The 19,319-nt window shown below is 42.8% G+C and overlaps 1 protein-coding gene across 1 annotated transcript in view; it reads right to left on the bottom strand.

Annotated features, from left to right (window-relative positions):
* The window catches only part of LOC125899603 (mucin-2-like), a 60,224-nt gene that overhangs the window by 6,332 nt on the left and 34,573 nt on the right, over positions 1-19,319 (bottom strand). Inside the window, exons 32-45 of the mRNA XM_049594033.1 lie at positions 13,221-13,910; positions 10,145-10,278; positions 9,793-9,964; positions 9,428-9,675; positions 9,037-9,220; positions 7,398-7,581; positions 7,115-7,293; positions 6,931-7,000; positions 6,676-6,806; positions 6,149-6,183; positions 5,870-6,038; positions 3,198-3,296; positions 3,043-3,083; positions 1,190-1,312 (exon numbers count right to left, since the gene is read on the bottom strand). Coding sequence (XP_049449990.1) covers positions 1,190-1,312; positions 3,043-3,083; positions 3,198-3,296; positions 5,870-6,038; positions 6,149-6,183; positions 6,676-6,806; positions 6,931-7,000; positions 7,115-7,293; positions 7,398-7,581; positions 9,037-9,220; positions 9,428-9,675; positions 9,793-9,964; positions 10,145-10,278; positions 13,221-13,910 — 2,459 coding nt within the window. The remainder of the gene's footprint in view (positions 1-1,189; positions 1,313-3,042; positions 3,084-3,197; positions 3,297-5,869; positions 6,039-6,148; positions 6,184-6,675; positions 6,807-6,930; positions 7,001-7,114; positions 7,294-7,397; positions 7,582-9,036; positions 9,221-9,427; positions 9,676-9,792; positions 9,965-10,144; positions 10,279-13,220; positions 13,911-19,319) is intronic.

Raw genomic sequence — 19,319 nt, 5'->3', positions numbered from 1 at the left:
TGCCCTTGCAAAATAGTGTCTTGTTCTGGTGGAACATTGGCCTATAGGGAGGCGAGCACTGTCATTAAAATGGCTCCACAAAAGAAAACCCCACAAAAAACACTAACAGATGTACGTTCACTGTGTGAGTCAACGTTTAGTGATAAAAAAGACAAACGTGATTTGGTAATCGGAGCCTTAGAGGTGAAGTCTGACTGTGCTTTAGCTTTGGAGGAGCTCACTGGACCCGTCAAAACCACAGATGATCTGCTAGCTGGATGTGGCTGTCGCAGAAGATTATTAAGACAATATTACAGCAGCTCGTGTGAAGTGGAACGGATCGCTACATTGGTGAAGTCAGTGTCACTGCCAGACTTAAAAGATGTGGCAATTAAACTCTGACTGAAAACTTCTCCATCGATCACACTCTCAAAGTCTTGTTTGCACCAAGATTATTTTACCAAACTAAAAACTGAAAATTAAAACTGTAAAAAAAAAACATTTTCATAAACTGAAATAAAGCAAACTAACTAAAAATAAACTGAATTGAAAACAAAAATTAAATAAGAATAAAACCTAAAAGATAATAGACGACTATATTCACTCTGGTTTGCACTCGCTCTCGTATCTGAGTTTGTAAACTGATCCCTGTGCTCTTTTGTACCCGGTATGGGGCGGCTGTTGCTCATATGGTAGTGCAGGTCGTCCACTAAGAAGAGAAGCAGCTTGATCCCCGGCTCCTCCAGATACTGAACCCCAAATTGCTCCGGATGGCTGCTCCAACAGTGTGTGTGTGTGTGTGTGTGTGTTTAAAACTGAGTAGCAGGTGGCCCCTTGTATGGCAGCCTCGGCCAACAGCGTGTTAATGTGACTTATAGTGTAAAAAGTGCTTTGAGTGCACAGAAGACGAGACAGGTGCTTTACAAGTGCAGGTCCATAGTGTTATCCTCGGTGTGTTATGCTGTTATTTGCTCATTCAGTATCAAGTTAAGAAGGGGAAACATACAATTAAACAGACAATAAAAGCAGAATGGGAAAAGAGTGCGGCAAATCAGTTTTCGTGGTCATAAATGCCATCTAGAATGTTGAGAAAAATATCCATAAATGTGTAGGAGAGAGCGTGAATGAAGGTGCTCATCAGTAAAGTCACAAAGACCAAACTGTGCTGTACATTAGACTAAACTTAAAAGATGAAAGTATGTGATCTTACCACAGGGCAGAAGGTGTCACATGGTGAAGACTGACACACTATTATGTGCAGATGGGTGCTGGGGTCTTTGTCAGGGCCACAAACGCACTTTTTGCATGGGCTCATGGGTATCACGTCTCCAACCTGGGTGGACAGGGTGAGCGGGTGAGCACAGATACAGGCACTGATGGATGTAGACATTAGAATCCTCTCAGTGTAAAGCAGTCCAGCTCAGCATGTGGGCAGAAATATGCAGTGATGTAATGAAACAAAGTAAAAACACACATTGTTAAAATACTTAAGTATTTTTGGGAGTATCTGTACTTTATTTGAGCTTTTATATTTCTGTCAACTTTCACTTTTACTCCAATACTTTTTTTATTTACTGGAGAATAAGCTTCATTTGCACCACTTAATTCATGTATTTTGCGTCATTTGCTTTGCATCTAATCGCATCTTTACATTGACTTTACATGTAATTCAAATTGTTTTATTTGTGCCCAGTGTGAACACAACACAATTGAATCATACATGTCGAGAAATGTCATGATTATCCAGGCTGTTCTCACATTTTCCCACAAGAAGTGAACTGAGTCATTTTAAGGTATGTCCTCACGTTTATTTTCCTAAATCTAACCTCTGTAACTTAATGTTAATTTCATAACTGTACGTTACGATGTGACGTCATTTGTGGGGTGCAAATTTGTCAGATATCATACGAACCGTACTATGACAATACGTTGGATTATAACTAGGGGTGGGACAAAAAATCATTTTTGCAATATATTGCTGTGCTCTCTCTTGCAATAAATAATCGATACACTGAAGGCAAATATCAATATTTTATTACAACACACCCCGTTATCACCGTCAGTACTTAATGTCTTCTGCCCTGCTTGTGGGGGCGCTAATCCCATAAATGAGGGTAAAGGCCGTAAAGTGGGCGTAAGCAGCGGCCGGTGAAGAAGACGAGTTGAGCAGATGCAACTAGAGTGCGGCACGGGCCGCATATTTTTGTCCAAACCTGATGTTCATTCTGTTTTGTTATGTCTGAAACCGAACCGAGCCCGACATTATTTAATAAAGCACTAAAGCACTGAGTTTGTGTCACACAGTTGTCATGGTTACAGGCTATTTAACAGGCCGGGCGTGCGCCGTGTGCTCCGCGGAGAGGGAGACCTCCGTGTTTGAGACGGGAGCGGGCGGCGGGAGGTCTGAGGCTTCCAGCGAGGGGAGAGGGAGAAACAAACAGTGCATGTGTGTGTGTGTTATGTTCAGGTGTTGTCACGTAAATAACAGTGCCCAAGCAATAAACAGGACAGACAATAGGATTTTATTTATTTTTACACTTCATTTTCACTGAAAGTAGATCGAATCCGACCCGAGCCCGAATACAATTTATACATTTTTGACCAAACCCGGCCCAACCTGTCAGGTACCGTCGGGACCCATCAGGCTCGAATCGGTTACCCACACTCTAGATGCAACAACAGAAATGTGTGAAGTTTTGGAATAAATGCATAATTACAGACATTTTCCATTTTATGGGTATTTTTTTCTTTTCCAGTCACATATATTATGATATATCGTTGATGAAATTTCTTGCAATATATCGAATATCGCAGATATCAGATGTATCGTGATATTATCGTTACCGACGGCCAAATATCGCCACAATATCGAATCATGAGTTACTCGTATCGACCCACCCCTAATTATAACACCTTTCAAGTTTTTCTGATGATATAAGTTTTAGGTTGTAGTAAAAAGACACAATCCTACAGTTTATGTGTTAAACAAAACCCTCCTGTCTTCTGTCGTGTTGTCTTCTCGTACCTTCACAACAGTTCACAACAGCAGATGTGAGATCTCACCTGATATTCGATGTTGTTAAAAACACACACATCCTTAACCCCTGTGAAGGAAACAGACCGATTATAAATGCATGATAAATGTGCTGCATCACAGTGGCAAAAAAGAAACCTGGCTCTGCAGTTACAGTTACAGTTACAGTTACAGTGACACTCACGGCAGGAGGTGTTGAGACAGCAGACTCCCTGAGTGGTGATCAGCTCAAAACCAGGAGGACAGGACAGCACAACAGTAGGGCAGAGCTTCACATCACACTCTGTTCAGAGACATAGATGGAGACATAGACCACACTGAAGTTACAAACTTATTTAAAAGATTGGAAACAAACAAGGCGGCAGGCCCAGATGGTATTTCTTCTTTCCTTTTAAAAACATGTGCGGAGGAACTCACAACAGCTTGGGCCCCTGTCTACCAAAGGTCAGTGGACTCGCACACTGTTCCATCTCTATGGAGGAAGGCGACTATCATTCCTCTTCCCAAAAAAGCTGTCCCTCAAGAAAATAATGACTTCAGACCTGTAGCCTTGACTTCCATTGTAGTCAAGTGCTTAGAGAAGTTGATGGTGGGGAAGCTGAAGTCAAACTTACACGGACAGTTAGATCCATATCAGTTCGCCTATAGATACAACCGTGGCACTGATGACGCAATTCTTACTATAACACACTCAATTTTGCAACATCTTGAAAATGGTGGAATGCCTATGCCAGATTACTGTTTGTTGACTTCAGCTCCGCCTTTAACACAGTGCAGCCACACATCCTTCTTAGTAAACTTCAACAGATGTCTGTTAACCCTTATATCATCAGATGGTATCACTCTTTTTTAACCAATAGGACCCAACAGGTCAGAGTGAACCAGACAACATCCCAGTCAAAAACAATTAATACAGGAGTTCCTCAAGGGTGTGTGACTTCTCCCCCTTTATTTACGGTATACACAAATGACTGTATCAGCAGTCATCCTAGTGTTTCTTTCATTAAATTTTCAGATGACACTGCCATCCTGTGTCTACTGGATACAGAAATAAACACCTCTGTGTACAAGCAGGAGGTAAACAACTTTGTACAGTGGTGTGAGGACCACCACCTCACTGTTAACACAAAAAAAAACAGAAGAAATGGTCTTTGACCCTGGTCATGTGGGGGACCATACTCCATTACTCATTCATAATGTCAATATTGCTCAGGTTGATTCATACAAATATTTGGGTGTGCATATTGACAGCAGTTTGTCTTGGAATGTCCATGTGAACAGTGTGTGTACTAGGATCCAGCAGCGACTTCACTTTCTACGTAGGCTTAGGGTGCTTGGTGTCCAACAGAAGGTGATGTTGCTTTTCTATCGTGCTGTGATTGAGAGTATATTTCGCTATGCAATTTCTGTTTGGTTTGGAAATTTAACTGTGAAATTAAAGTCCCAAATCAACAGACTAGCTCTTAGTGCACTGAAAGTGATGGGGGTGAGGGAGCACCCCACAATCCAAGCAATATTTGAAGACACTGTACTCAGACAAGCCAGGAAAATAATTGAGGACCCCTCTCATGTGTTAAATTCAGAATACGAACTGTTACCCTCTGGCAGACGTTACAGAATCCCAGTAAAAAATAAAAAAAGGTTTTTGAACACGTATAAATTTTCATTCATTCCACCATCCATTACCCTGTTGAACACAGGCCGGTAATGTATGTATGTATGTATGTATGTATGTATGTATGCACTTAGGTAGGCACTTTATGATTGTATGTATGTATGGAGTATGTGGGTATGGACTTTAGGTATGCACTTTACGACCGCACTTTATGTCCTTATGTCTGCACTGTCAGCACTTGTGTTTCTTGTTTATGTTATGTGTTATGTCCTAGGTAGCAGCCTGTGTATGTCCAACACAAATTTCCTTCGGGACTAAATAAATGAATCTTGAATCTTGAATCTTGAATGAACGAGGGTGGAGGAACTCTTTCACTGGGACACAAGTTCAGAGCAAGGGGCGGAGAAAACAGAAAAGCAAAATATGACTTCAAAATACAGAGATGCCGATTCGTACGGGACTTATAGTATCTGTCTATCTATCTGCGTCTGGTAAAATATGACAGACAAATTATGACAAATTATGGACATGGCAGATTTGCACAGGATTAAGATCACAGACTACCTCCGCAATTATTAAAAATGATTAGAAATTACCAGGTGTTCCCAGGTAACACTAGTCCAGTGTGAGTGGGGCTTTAGTTAATAATGGAGTCAACAATTTTTGTGAAACTGGTCCAGTATGGAGTGAGACCACTGCAGCCACAGCGGTGAAAACAGGCTGCAATGAAATCCCAACGGGCAATTGTGCACCATCAATTGATGTCTATCACAAGTGCCTTTTTTTGCCACAGACAGGCTCAGATTGTTATTAGAAGTGTCTGACAACATTATGGAAAGGATTACACGGAGAAATTTAAGTAGCTTATTGTTATCCAAAAGATTTTCGGTGTCATGGTTGAATTTTGAGCTGATTTAAATAGTCCGTGAGATTTCAGAACAAGACTTCTCCTTGAGTGAGACTTGGTGACACACACCAACAAAGGTAAGAAAAAAGTTTTATGTCTCTTGAGGGTCTTTTCCATAATAATGTGTGACAATTATAATAACAAGCTGAGCCTGTCAGTGGTAAAAACAAGCACCTATAGTGGACTGAAATTAATGGTGCACACTTGCCCCTGAGGGATATGTTCAAGACTCTTGTAAAAAATGGATGGACTACACACTGTGTTAAATATATCATTGCAGTATACCGTACTGATTCCAGTATTAGGTCCTGCCACCTTCTCTGTGCTCTCTTACCGCACTTCTCCTTCTTACAGCACCCATCAGTTTGAGTGACCTTGACCTGACCCTCGTGGTCACAGCTGAGAGGCGGCAGTGCTGGACAGGACCTAGGACGGCAGATGGACTGCAGTGTGTCCTCATCACATATACACTCGTTACAGCCTTCTGTCCATGTTGAGTTGGCCTGAGGACACAGTTATTTATTTATGAATTATGGCAGGAGGCATAGAATAGTTAGTTCTGACTGGCTTGTCAAAAGGTTACAGAAAAAGACAGTGCAGACAAATCATTTACCTTTTTCCATTTTCCATTTGGCAGCCGACAAATTTCTGTAAGGAGAAAGATATAAAGCATAAAGTCATTTTCATTCATTTTCACTCACACACCCTTGAGGAATTCATCAAGACAGAAGTCTCTATGGCCGGTATCTCCAACACTTGGCAACTCACACCAAAACTATCTACACTGATAAGTAGCACTACAAGTAAGAGGAAAAATATGTATTTTGATTTTGGGATGAACTGTCCCTTTAAAGATAGAAATAGATTGTTGTCATTTTAAAAACATGAACATTAATTGTTGATGAGGTGCAGACCTGGGCTTATGGCGTTAAAGCTGAGCTTGTTTGCTTCCCGTGCCCTCTGCCCCCTCACTTTCCTCTTCACTACCGGACACTAACTGATCCATAAACTTGTGATTTTGATGATAGAATAACATAGATGATTTTGACTTGGTCACAAAAGTGCAGCACATTCTTGAATCCAACATATTTACACTGTCACAAGCAGTCCAATAGAAAAGTCATGCAGCAGTGCTCTTACCACAGGTGGGCACACATTCATTGGAGCTGGAAGAGAGGAGATGGGTGCCCGGCGGGCAGTAGCAACCCTCCAGTTTCATATTCAGCATGACACTGAACTGATTGACAGTATTGATGAACTTCTGGTTGTACCTGTAGAAACAACAGAACACTGTGTGAAGGCAACACTCTGATGTTGTGTGCAAGCCAAAGCATAAATGAACGAAAATGGTTTGACTGTGAGGAGCATCATCAACATGAGGGTGAGCTGCTGTACCAGGAATCACAGGTGTTCTCCACCAGAGGGCCACAGGCCTGATACACTTTGGGACTCACACAGGTATAATCTATAAAGAGAGAAGAAACATGGGGCTTTTTAGTTGAGGTTATGCTGTGATGTTGCTGGTAAATTAAAAGTAAATGTAATAGCGCTTGGTTTTAACATTATTTTGGATGCATACTGCAGAGTCCTTTGGTGGCATTCCTCCAGTCGATACACACTCCAGCTTCAGCACAGGAGTCAGCATACATTTGTAAGCTGGTGCAGCCGATGTGCTTGATGTGCATGTGACAAATGTCCGACTCACAGGCCTTGATGAATGGACTGTAGCCAATGAGCTTGTGGCACTCTTCAAACACGCTGAGGAAGAGTGGATTTATGCACATTATGAAGATGGTGTGTATATTTTAATGTCTGCCCCAAACATGACAAGGTGTTAAGTTTGAACTTCCTTTTCCTCCTACCTGCTTTTGATGATATCACAGATGGTTGTATCACAGGGAGTAGGTGTAGGTGATGGCGCCAGTGTTGGTTTTGGGTGAACTTCACAGCCACCATCGTGCCACTCGTGTGCCATACCGGGACATGAAGGATCAATTTTACCACTGGGCAACATGCAGTCGTCTGTCCGGTTGTTGTCACATGTGCCTAGAGAAACCCCCATCATCAGTAAAACGATGTCACAGATGTCACAACTCAAGACAGTCCTGCACTGCCTTGTTCCTGCTCAGTCACTATGCAGAGGCCACTTTAATGTGAGCTGTTTTCTTTCCAACAATTAATCATACTGATGTCAGAAAATGTCAGAAAAGAATCATAGGTTCTGTTTGTTGTAATTACTAGGTACACAGAATATTCCACCTCTTTAAACATGCATGTCATTTATCAACTGATAACTACATTCAATAAGATTAAGGATGTAACACTTCCCAAACCAAAACCGAACCTGTGATACAAATCTCCACAGCCTGTGTGTCACGGTTCTTTATTTTGTGTTACGGTTTTTCCCAACTCTATCCATCCAACTGCCACGGTGATGCCTGTTCAGAGTGACGAAGTGGAGCTTTCAAAATATTTGCTAATAACACTAAGATTGCAGTCGCCCCAAGCAAATTCAAATCAGCAGTGTGGGAAGACTTTGGTTATCCAGTGGAGTATGGGAATGGCAATTACGTCATCAGTAAAACAAACACACAGTGTTTTAAAAGTGTTTCACAAAACTTCCCCAGGCGGCAGGCAAAACTTCACAAATGCTAGCACATATCCAAAAACATCATTCCAACATTGATATCAGCGGAAACCCAAACAACAGCAGGTAACTCTTACCAATATCTTGAGACGCATGTTACAAGCTAACTTGCACCATGCTTAAGCAATTACCAATACAAATCAGGGTTTTCATGCCACTGGTACTCCTTTTCATGCATTTGCTTTGTGTGCTTGAGCGCCAGTGCAAAGTCCCAAGCCTACCGCATTTCAGTCAAACTTTATGACGAAGTAAAGACTGCACTGCAGCAGTATTTCAGCAATACATTATTCTTTGCTTTAACTACAGATAGGTCGACCTCTCGTGCAACAGAGAACTTCACCATCATCATGGCAGACTACATTACAGAAAACATAGCTATCTCATAGCTATCTCTAAGGCTGAGCCCAGCCACCCCACGGAGGAAACTTGTTTCAGCTGCTTGTATCTGCGACCTCATTCTTTCAGTCACTACCCAGAGCTCATGACCATAGGTGAGGGTTGGGACGTAGATGGACCAGTAAATCGAAAGTTTTGCCTACCAGCGCAGCTCCCTCTTCACCACGACGGTCCGGCACAGTGCACACATCACTGCAGATGCTGCACCAAACCGCCAATCCATCTCATTCATTCTACCCTCGCTCGTGAACAAGACCCTGAGAAACTTGAACCAGTTACAATGTATGATTTAATTTGTCTTTAATGCTTGTGGAACAAGTAATTCTACCTCGGTGTGTTTGTGTACTTAAAATTGATTAAATAAAACCCACATTTTATGAATTGTGGCTTAAAACGTTAAAACCTTAAATCGTTACACGCCTGAGTAAGATGCTATTCATTTCTAATGCAGGACTTACCACACTGTCCCCAGGTGTTGCCGTTAAATTTGCTGTAGGGCAAGTAGATGCTGAATATGAGGCCTGAGAAGGTGATCCTGGCTCCGATTTTAGGGATGACAAGCACTGTGTCAATACCGGTGGTGGCTATACGGAAGTCAGCATTCTGGTATGCAAGACTTACATGCTTGTCATTCACAGTAATCTAAAACAAAAAGGATGTACATGTTAGAAATAACCCTTAACAAACTTTGTAAGTTTTCAGTGCACCTACAGTCAGCCCTTCTTTGGACAGTTTTACAACTTGGGATCTTGTCAGGTATGCATTTGCACTGAGGGAAAAAAGGGGAGTCAATGCTCAGATAAGAGTTTGAATTAAAAATGGAGAAAATTAACAGTGCCATTTAATTACCTCATTTATGAAAGTGCTATTGATATGCCTCTGTGTGATAAAGATCCTGAAGTTTTGGTAAAAGACAGTGATGGCCTTAGGACAGGACAAGCCGTCAACTGCACCACAGTATTGGTTATAGATGGAAACACTGAAGTTGTATTTGGGGTAGATCTCTTTCACCAGCCAGTAGGAACAGTTGCCTTGAAAACCATAGTAGGTTCCATCGAAGGTGACATAATGAGGGTCCCCCCAGCCGTAGCAGATACCTTAAGATACATATATTGAAAATGACTTTTTAATTCATCTGGTATCAAAGCAAAATATAAAGGTAAAATGCATTTGCATGTTCAACCCTGCAAAATTTTACAGTGGGTCATACTTACATTGGCATTCATAGTGGTAGCAGCATCCATCATCATCGTACACTTTTACAGGAGCGAAGTTATTTGCACACACTACAGGCTTTGGAGTTGGACAAACGAGCGGTGAATGGGTAACACTGCCATTAACACATGTTCCTACACGACAGTCTTTCTCTTTCCAGCTTTCACCATCCTGTGAAGGCAATCATGGATTGGAATTAAAGAAAAAAGAAAAAGTGGTCACTGTCAAAGAATACCATATCAATTCGTCATGCAAAACCCATATTTCAAATGTACTGATAGAATTTAAGGGATTGAGCAGTGCTGCTTAACAAAGTTAAAAGTGTGTGTATAATGGAAATTAAAGATGCACCTGTCGCGGAGGTGTTAGATAAGAACACCCTATCTCAGAACATTTGTGGTGTCTAGGTTCAACGACGCAGTTGTGATTGCAGTATCCTGTGTAACAGTAGCCATCTTCGTCTGTCTCATTGTAGACGATAGAGTCTGAAAATGATGCACAGGAAGATTGATGAAAAAGAGTGTCACATATCACATATATGATATTACATCACACAGATACATGCACGATATATACACTGATCAGCCAAAACATTCAAACCACTGACAGGTGAAGTGAATAACTTTGATTATTGTGTTCCAATGCATTGTTCTACTGAGAAACCTTTGGTTCTGGCATTCACGTGGATGACATGTTCCGCCCACTCAACCACCGTTGCAGACCAAGTACCCCCCCTCATGGCAACAGTACTCCCCAATGGCAGTGGCCCCCCAGCAGAAAAAAGCACCATGCCGCACTACAAAAACTGTTTAGAAATGACCCGTGAATGATTCTTGTGATGTGCCGGTACCCCAGATGTACCCCTAATCCAAGGCGGGGCCTCCTTGGATCGGACTTGGCTCTGACCTGTCGAGGCATGGACACAGGATCTCTGGGAGTGTCCTGCGGTGTCTGGCACCAGTGCATTGGCGGCAGATCCCTTTAGTCCAGTGAGTTGTGTGGTGGGTTAATGGCATGTGCCACAGGTGCTCATTCAGATTGGGATCTGGGGAATTTGGAGGCCAGGTTGACACTTTGAGGCCTGCAACGGTGTTTGAGTGGGTGGAACATGTCAGGTGGTACCCACATGAATGCCAGAACTAAAGGTTTCCCAAAAGATCAATGCTTTGGAACAAAATAATGAAAGTTATTTACTTCACCTGTCAGTGGTTTTAAAGAAAAAAAAAAGAAAAGCTGTGCAAATGTTGTGTGCCAAAATGAATTCCCCTCTATTTTGAAAGGCTGCGATTACCAGTGTGCTGGTGGGAGTAAAGATGGAAGCGGTCGCCAGCGATTCAGTAAGGAGGCACTTTGACAGGGATGGGGTGGATGGGTAACAAAACCAAGGACTTTCCCTGAGACTTTTCCAGAAGGCTGGTCTTCAGAACCGTGTGAAATTTGAATCATTTTAAGGAATGATTCAAATTCGTATGTCATGTTTCTTTTGCATGAAACTAACCATACCAACTGTACTGGCCTAAACCTAACCTTTGTAACTAAATGTTAATTGAGTAACTTTACGTTAAGTACACAATGTCATTTGTGGAGCACTGATTTGTAGGATATCATACAAACTCTGTATACATTTTTGTAGGATATTTTACAAACCGTTGAATGAGTATACACTCACACAAAAGAGGATTTCCCCCATGACATACGAATATTGACACATTTTACTCAGATAACACTCGTACCTAAATTAAATACAGTAGCTGTACCAGACACTCATTTTATCTAAGTATTGAGCTTAACCCTAGCAATGCAGTAATGTAGTTAATGTGACCATTGTCTCATATAAAGTGGGTGTGCTTTTTTTTTTGCCAATGCTGAAGGCCAATATATTTGCAGGCTATGCTTACAAAATCATTAAAAAAAAACATGATTAAAGGAAAACTACAGTTGATTACAACCTTGGTTTCATTACCATAAAAAAACTAGTGGACACTGGACCATGAATTCCGTGGGTGATGGGAACACGTATAAAAAAAAAAAACGCTATTACCAAGGGTTGCAATTTCGTTGTGAAACAGTAGCAGTTTGGTTAGGGTTAGAAAAGAAAAAAACACTTGGTTAGCTTTAGAGAACAAAAAATACTTTGTTAAGTTGAGGAAGAGGTCAGTTAAAATAACTATGTACGGGTCGTAAGTGATGTAAACTAACTTGCTTTGCACCGTCATGGGAAGTACCTATGTGAAGTACTTTGTGTAGTTACATAAAGTGACATAACAACATTGACATTTGGTTTCACACAGGACATGAACAGCAGTCACCTGATTAAAAGTCTGTGTTTGTTTGACCCATCCACAACCCCTCCCAGCCACCCTATGTTAACCTTCTCATTCTTGATACTTAATTTGTGTGTAGACCGAAACAAAAGATCCTAATTCACTTTGCATCAGCATTGTTTTCGTGTTGGCAGCATATTATTTCAACACATTTCGTGTTCACCACTACATAATGCATTGTTGAGACTTTGTGTCACGCATTTTTATGAGAGTAGCCTGAATAATCCCTCACTACACAGGAAAACCCTGAGTGCATAAATCCACTAAGCAGGTAAGCACTGAACAAGGAAGTCAATTTGTAAACTGTGAAGGTTGTTAACTATGGACAAAATGTTTGCCCGTTAACCTTCCTTTACTCCTCTGATTGTTTGATGGCTAAAGTTTCCAACCCTGAATTGTTGTTCCAATGTCAACAGACTTTGTCAAAGCAATGAAAATAGAACCTGAAACTTAAGTTTTCGGTGAGATTAATTGTTCAATAGAAATATCTGTCTAGTTCAGAATGGTTTGGAGTACGCTAGACTTAGTGTATAAGTTGTGTTCTGAAATTCGGAGTGGTTTCTGAAATAGATGTGATCCCGGACTACCCTAACTCCCTGCCGGATCAGCAAACTTTCTGTTGCTGCCATTACATAGGTTAGATACAGTGCTGAAGGATCGTCTCTGGAGCTGCTCTCCTCCTGACGAACAGTCTGTCCAGTTAGTTAGAGCTACCACAGCAGCAGCAGCAGCAGCAGCTGTTAAGTGGTCCCAAAATACTCACACTGACCCTTAATTTGGCAGTCTCCTAGCACTGGGGGAGTTGGAGGGACTGGGGGGTGCGCTAGTCTGCTAAATCTCGTCTCATAATTAAACAGAGAAGAAAAGAAAATGGAGGCAAGGTGGGGCATGCAGCTCAACAACCAAACAAAAGATTTTACCCATTTTAAATAATTAAAATAAATAAATAAATAAATAGTACAGTCATGCTCAGCTGCACCCGCTTTCCAATGCCCCCCACCCCTGGCCGGAGTTTTGAATATTCTCTGTTGATTACTACGAAAGCTCTGGAGCCCAAAAAATTGTATTCAGGGTAGCCCCAGTCTTTACTAATCAGAACTTACCAGGAAGGAAGACTACACCATTATGAATACAATGGCAAAGTCTTCCAGTAGATGGTTGACTGGTTCCTCCTGTCACTACTGGTTCTTCAGTTGTGGTAGAAGTTGTCGTGATTGTAGTAGTAGTTGTAGGTGGTCGAGTTGTACTGGTTGTTTTAGTTGTGGTAGATGGTGTGGTGGTTGTTGGAGTTGGTACTGTCGTGGAAGGAGTTGGTGGACACCCACAGCATTTGAATTTAATCTCATACTCAAGACACTGTTGGTTCTGCCCTTGTTGTTTGTTGATGCATGTGAGACCAACATCTTTGTTGCAAGTCACATTTTGACCCAACTGTGACATGGGTAATTTTTTGTACATAACAGCTCTACACTGGACTTCTTCAGGAGCCGGGCATCCATGACCAGAGGAACTTATGCTCTGGATGGTTTTATCATATCCACCATCAGGGCCAGGTGTGGGCTTGCCAACATTGATCCAATCTGTCCAGCCACATGTCATATCATGTCCTCCAGGGCAAGGTGTAGTTGTAGGTGGCCGAGTTGTAGTTGTAGTTGTGGTAGAAGGCGTAGTCGTTGTAGTAGTTGTGGGTGGTTGAGTTGTTGTTTCAGTTGTGGTAGAGGGTGTGGTGGTTGTAGTAGTTGTTGTTTCAGTTGTGGTAGAAGGTGTGGTGGTTGTAGTAGTTGGACTTGGAGCTGTAGTGGAAGGAGTTGGACATCCACAGCATTTAAATTTAACCTCATAATCCAAACACTGTCGCTGAAGGCCTTGGTCTTTGTTGATGCAGATAAGACCGACATCTTTTTTGCAAGTCACAGCTTGTCCCACCAGTGACAGGGAAACATTTGGTTGAGAAACAGCTCTACACTTGACTTCTTCAGGAGCTGAGCACACATGATAACCAGCAGAGATTATCTTCTGGATGGATTCATCATCTCCTCCATCAGGGCCAGGTGTGGGCTTGCCAACATTGATCCAATCTGTCCAGCCACATGTCATATCATGTCCTCCAGGGCAAGGTGTAGTTGTAGGTGGCTGAGTTGTAGTTGTGGTAGATGGTGTAGTCGTTGTAGTAGTTGTGGGAGTTTGAGTTGTTGTTTCAGTTGTGGTAGAAGGTGTGGTGGTTGTAGTAGTTGTTGAGGTTGTTGGAGTTGGTGTGGTGGTTGCAGTAGTTGTTGTTTCAGTTGTGGTAGATGGTGTGGTGGTTGTAGTTGTTGAGGTTGTTGGAGTTGGTGTGGTGGTTGCAGTAGTTGTTGTTTCAGTTGTGGTAGATGGTGTGGTGGTTGCAGTAGTTGTTGTTTCAGTTGTGGTAGAAGGTGTGGTCGTTGTAGTTGTTGAGGTTGTTGGAGTTGGTGTGGTGGTTGCAGTAGTTGTTGTTTCAGTTGTGGTAGAAGGTGTGGTCGTTGTAGTTGTTGTAGGTGTTGAAGGTGGAATTGTAGTGGAAGGAGTTGGTGGACACCCACAGCATTTGAATTTAATCTCATACTCAAGACACAGTTGGTTCTGCCCTTGTTGTTTGTTGATGCATGTGAGACCAACATCTTTGTTGCAAGTCACATTTTGACCCAACTGTGACATGGGTAATTTTTTGTACATAACAGCTCTACACTGGACTTCTTCAGGAGCCGGGCATCCATGACCAGAGGAACTTATGCTCTGGATGGATTTATCATATCCGCCATCAGGGCCAGGTGTGGGCTTGCCAACATTGATCCAATCTGTCCAGCCACATGTCATATCATGTCCTCCAGGGCAAGGTGTAGTTGTAGGTGGCCGAGTTGTAGTTGTGGTAGAAGGTGTAGTCATTGTAGTTGTGGGAGGTTGAGTTGTTGTTTCAGTTGTGGTAGAAGGTGTGGTGGTTGCAGTGGTTGGACTTGGAGCTGTAGTGGAAGGAGTTGGACATCCACAGCATTTAAATTTAACCTCATAATCCAAACACTGTCGCTGAAGGCCTTGGTCTTTGTTGATGCAGATAAGACCAACATCTTTTTTGCAAGTCACAGCTTGTCCCACCAGTGACAGGGAAACATTTGGTTGAGAAACAGCTCTACACTTGACTTCTTCAGGAGCTGAGCACACATGATAACCAGCAGAGATTATCTTCTGGATGGATTCATCATCTCCTCCATCAGGGCCAGGTGTGGGCTTGCCAAGATTGATCCAGTCTGTCCAGCCACATGTCATATCATGTCCTCCAGGGCAAGGTGTAGTTGTAGGTGGCTGAGTTGTAGTTGTGGTAGAAGGTGTAGTCGTTGTAGTAGTTGTGGGAGTTTGAGTTGTTGTTTCAGTTGTGGTAGAAGGTGTGGTGGTTGTAGTTGTTGAGGTTGTTGGAGTTGGTGTGGTGGTTGCAGTAGTTGTTGTTTCAGTTGTGGTAGATGGTGTGGTTGTAGTTGTTGAGGTTGTTGAAGTTGGTGTGGTGGTTGTTGGAGTTGGTACTGTCGTGGAAGGAGTTGGTGGACACCCACAGCATTTGAATTTAATCTCATACTCAAGACACTGTTGGTTCTGTCCTTGTTGTTTGTTGATGCATGTGAGACCAACATCTTTGTTGCAAGTCACATTTTGACCCAACTGTGACATGGGTAATTTTTGTACATAACAGCTCTACACTGGACTTCTTCAGGAGCCGAGCATCCATGACCAGAGGAACTTATGCTCTGGATGGATTTATCATATCCACCATCAGGGCCACGTGGGCTTGCCAACATTGATCCAATCTGTCCAGCCACATGTCATATCATGTCCTCCAGGCAAGGTGTAGTTGTAGGCCGAGTTGTAGTTGTGGTAGAAGGCGAGTCGTTGTAGTTGTGGGAGGCTGAGTTGTTGTTTCAGTTGTAGAAGGTGTGGTCGTTGTAGTTGTTGAGGTTGTTGGAGTTGGTGTGGTGGTTGCAGTAGTTGTTGTTTCAGTTGTGGTAGAAGGTGTGGTCGTTGTAGTTGTTGAGGTTGTTGGAGTTGGTGTGGTGGTTGCAGTAGTTGTTGTTTCAGTTGTGGTAGATGGTGTGGTCGTTGTAGTAGTTGTAGGTGTTGAAGGTGGAACTGTAGTGGAAGGAGTTGGTGGACACCCACAGCATTTAAATTTAATCTCATATATCAAGACACAGTTGGTTCTGCCCTTGTTGTTTGTTGATGCATGTGAGACCAACATCTTTGTTGCAAGTCACATTTTGACCCAACTGTGACATGGGTAAACATTTTTGTACATAACAGCTCTACACTGGACTTCTTCAGGAGCCGGGCATCCATGACCAGAGGAACTTATGCTCTGGATGGATTTATCATATCCACCATCAGGGCCACGTGTGGGCTTGCCAACATTGATCCAATCTGTCCAGCCACATGTCATATCATGTCCTCCAGGGCAAGGTGTAGTTGTAGGTGGCCGAGTTGTAGCTGTGGTAGAAGGCGTAGTCGTTGTAGTTGTGGGAGGTTGAGTTGTTGTTTCAGTTGTGGTAGAAGGTGTGGTCGTTGTAGTTGTTGAGGTTGTTGGAGTTGGTGTGGTGGTTGCAGTAGTTGTTGTTTCAGTTGTGGTAGAAGGTGTGGTCGTTGTAGTTGTTGAGGTTGTTGGAGTTGGTGTGGTGGTTGCAGTAGTTGTTGTTTCAGTTGTGGTAGATGGTGTGGTGGTTGCAGTAGTTGTTGTTTCAGTTGTGGTAGAAGATGTGGTCGTTGTAGTTGTTGAGGTTGTTGGAGTTGGTGTGGTGGTTGCAGTAGTTGTTGTTTCAGTTGTGGTAGAAGGTGTGGTCGTTGTAGTAGTTGTAGGTGTTGAAGGTGGAACTGTAGTGGAAGGAATTGGTGGACACCCACAGCATTTGAATTTAATCTCATACTCAAGACACAGTTGGTTCTGCCCTTGTTGTTTGTTGATGCATTTGAGACCAACATCTTTGTTGCAAGTCACATTTTGACCCAACTGTGACATGGGTAATTTTTTGTACATAACAGCTCTACACTGGACTTCTTCAGGAGCCGGGCATCCATGACCAGAGGAACTTATGCTCTGGATGGATTTATCATATCCGCCATCAGGGCCAGGTGTGGCTTGCCAACACTGATCCAATCTGTCCAGCCACATGTCATATCATGTCCTCCAGGGCAAGGTGTAGTTGTAGGTGGCCGAGTTGTAGTTGTGGTAGAAGGTGTAGTCATTGTAGTTGTGGGAGGTTGAGTTGTTGTTTCAGTTGTGGTAGAAGGTGTGGTGGTTGCAGTGGTTGGACTTGGAGCTGTAGTGGAAGGAGTTGGACATCCACAGCATTTAAATTTAACCTCATAATCCAAACACTGTCGCTGAAGGCCTTGGTCTTTGTTGATGCAGATAAGACCAACATCTTTTTTGCAAGTCACAGCTTGTCCCACCAGTGACAGGGAAACATTTGGTTGAGAAACAGCTCTACACTTGACTTCTTCAGGAGCTGAGCACACATGATAACCAGCAGAGATTATCTTCTGGATGGATTCATCATCTCCTCCATCAGGGCCAGGTGTGGGCTTGCCAAGATTGATCCAGTCTGTCCAGCCACATGTCATATCATGTCCTCCAGGGCAAGGTGTAGTTGTAGGTGGCTGAGTTGTAGTTGTGGTAGAAGGTGTAGTCGTTGTAGTAGTTGTGGGAGTTTGAGTTGTTGTTTCAGTTGTGGTAGAAGGTGTGGTGGTTGTAGTTGTTGAGGTTGTTGGAGTTGGTGTGGTGGTTGCAGTAGTTGTTGTTTCAGTTGTGGTAGAAGGTGTGGTGGTTGTAGTTGTTGAGGTTGTTGAAGTTGGTGTGGTGGTTGTTGGAGTTGGTACTGTCGTGGAAGGAGTTGGTGGACACCCACAGCATTTGAATTTAATCTCATACTCAAGACACTGTTGGTTCTGTCCTTGTTGTTTGTTGATGCATGTGAGACCAACATCTTTGTTGCAAGTCACATTTTGACCCAACTGTGACATGGGTAATTTTTTGTACATAACAGCTCTACACTGGACTTCTTCAGGAGCCGCATCCATGACCAGAGGAACTTATGCGCTCTGGATGGATTTATCATATCCACCATCAGGCCAGGTGTGGGCTTGCCAACACTGATCCAATCTGTCCAGCCACATGTCATATCATGTCCTCCAGGGCAAGGTGTAGTTGTAGGTGGCCGAGTTGTAGTTGTGGTAGAAGGTGTAGTCGTTGTAGTTGTGGGAGGTTGAGTTGTTGTTTCAGTTGTGGTAGAAGGTGTGGTGGTTGCAGTGGTTGGACTTGGAGCTGTAGTGGAAGGAGTTGTACATCCACATCATATAAATTTAAACACATAATCAAATCACTGTCGATTAAGGCCTTGGTCTTTCTTGATGAAGAGAAGACCAACATCTTTTTGCAAGTCACAGCTTGACCCACCAGTGACATGGGAAACATTTGGTTGTACATAACAGCTCTACACTTGGACTTCTTCAGGAGCTGAGCATCACATGATAACCAGCAGAGATTATGCTCTGGATGGATTTATCATATCCACCATCAGGGCCACGTGTGGGCTTGCCAACATTGATCCAATCTGTCCAGCCACATGTCATATCATGTCCTCCAGGGCAAGGTGTAGTTGTAGGTGGCCGAGTTGTAGTTGTGGTAGAAGGCGTAGTCGTTGTAGTAGTTGTGGGAGGTTTGAGTTGTTGTTTCAGTTGTGGTAGAATGTGTGGTTGTAGTTGTTGATGTTGTTGGAGTTTGTTTGTTTGTTTCAGTAGTTGTTGTTTCTGTTGTTGTTGAAGGTTTGGTGGTTGTAGTTGTTGAGGTTGTTGTAGTTGGTGTGGTGGTTGTTGGAGTTGGTACTGTCGTGGAAGGAGTTGGTGGACACCCACAGCATTTGAATTTAATCTCATACTCAAGACACTGTTGGTTCTGTCCTTGTTGTTTGTTGATGCATGTGAGACCAACATCTTTGTTGCAAGTCACATTTTGACCCAACTGTGACATGGGTAATTTTTTGTACATAACAGCTCTACACTGGACTTCTTCAGGAGCCGGGCATCCATGACCAGAGGAACTTATGCTCTGGATGGATTTATCATATCCACCATCAGGGCCACGTGTGGGCTTGCCAACATTGATCCAATCTGTCCAGCCACATGTCATATCATGTCCTCCAGGGCAA

The sequence above is a fragment of the Epinephelus fuscoguttatus genome, linkage group LG2 (assembly GCF_011397635.1).
Source record: "Epinephelus fuscoguttatus linkage group LG2, E.fuscoguttatus.final_Chr_v1".
Taxonomy (NCBI): domain Eukaryota; kingdom Metazoa; phylum Chordata; class Actinopteri; order Perciformes; family Serranidae; genus Epinephelus; species Epinephelus fuscoguttatus.
The sequence above is the reverse complement of the archived record's forward strand: the minus strand, read 5'-3'. Positions and strand labels throughout refer to the sequence as shown.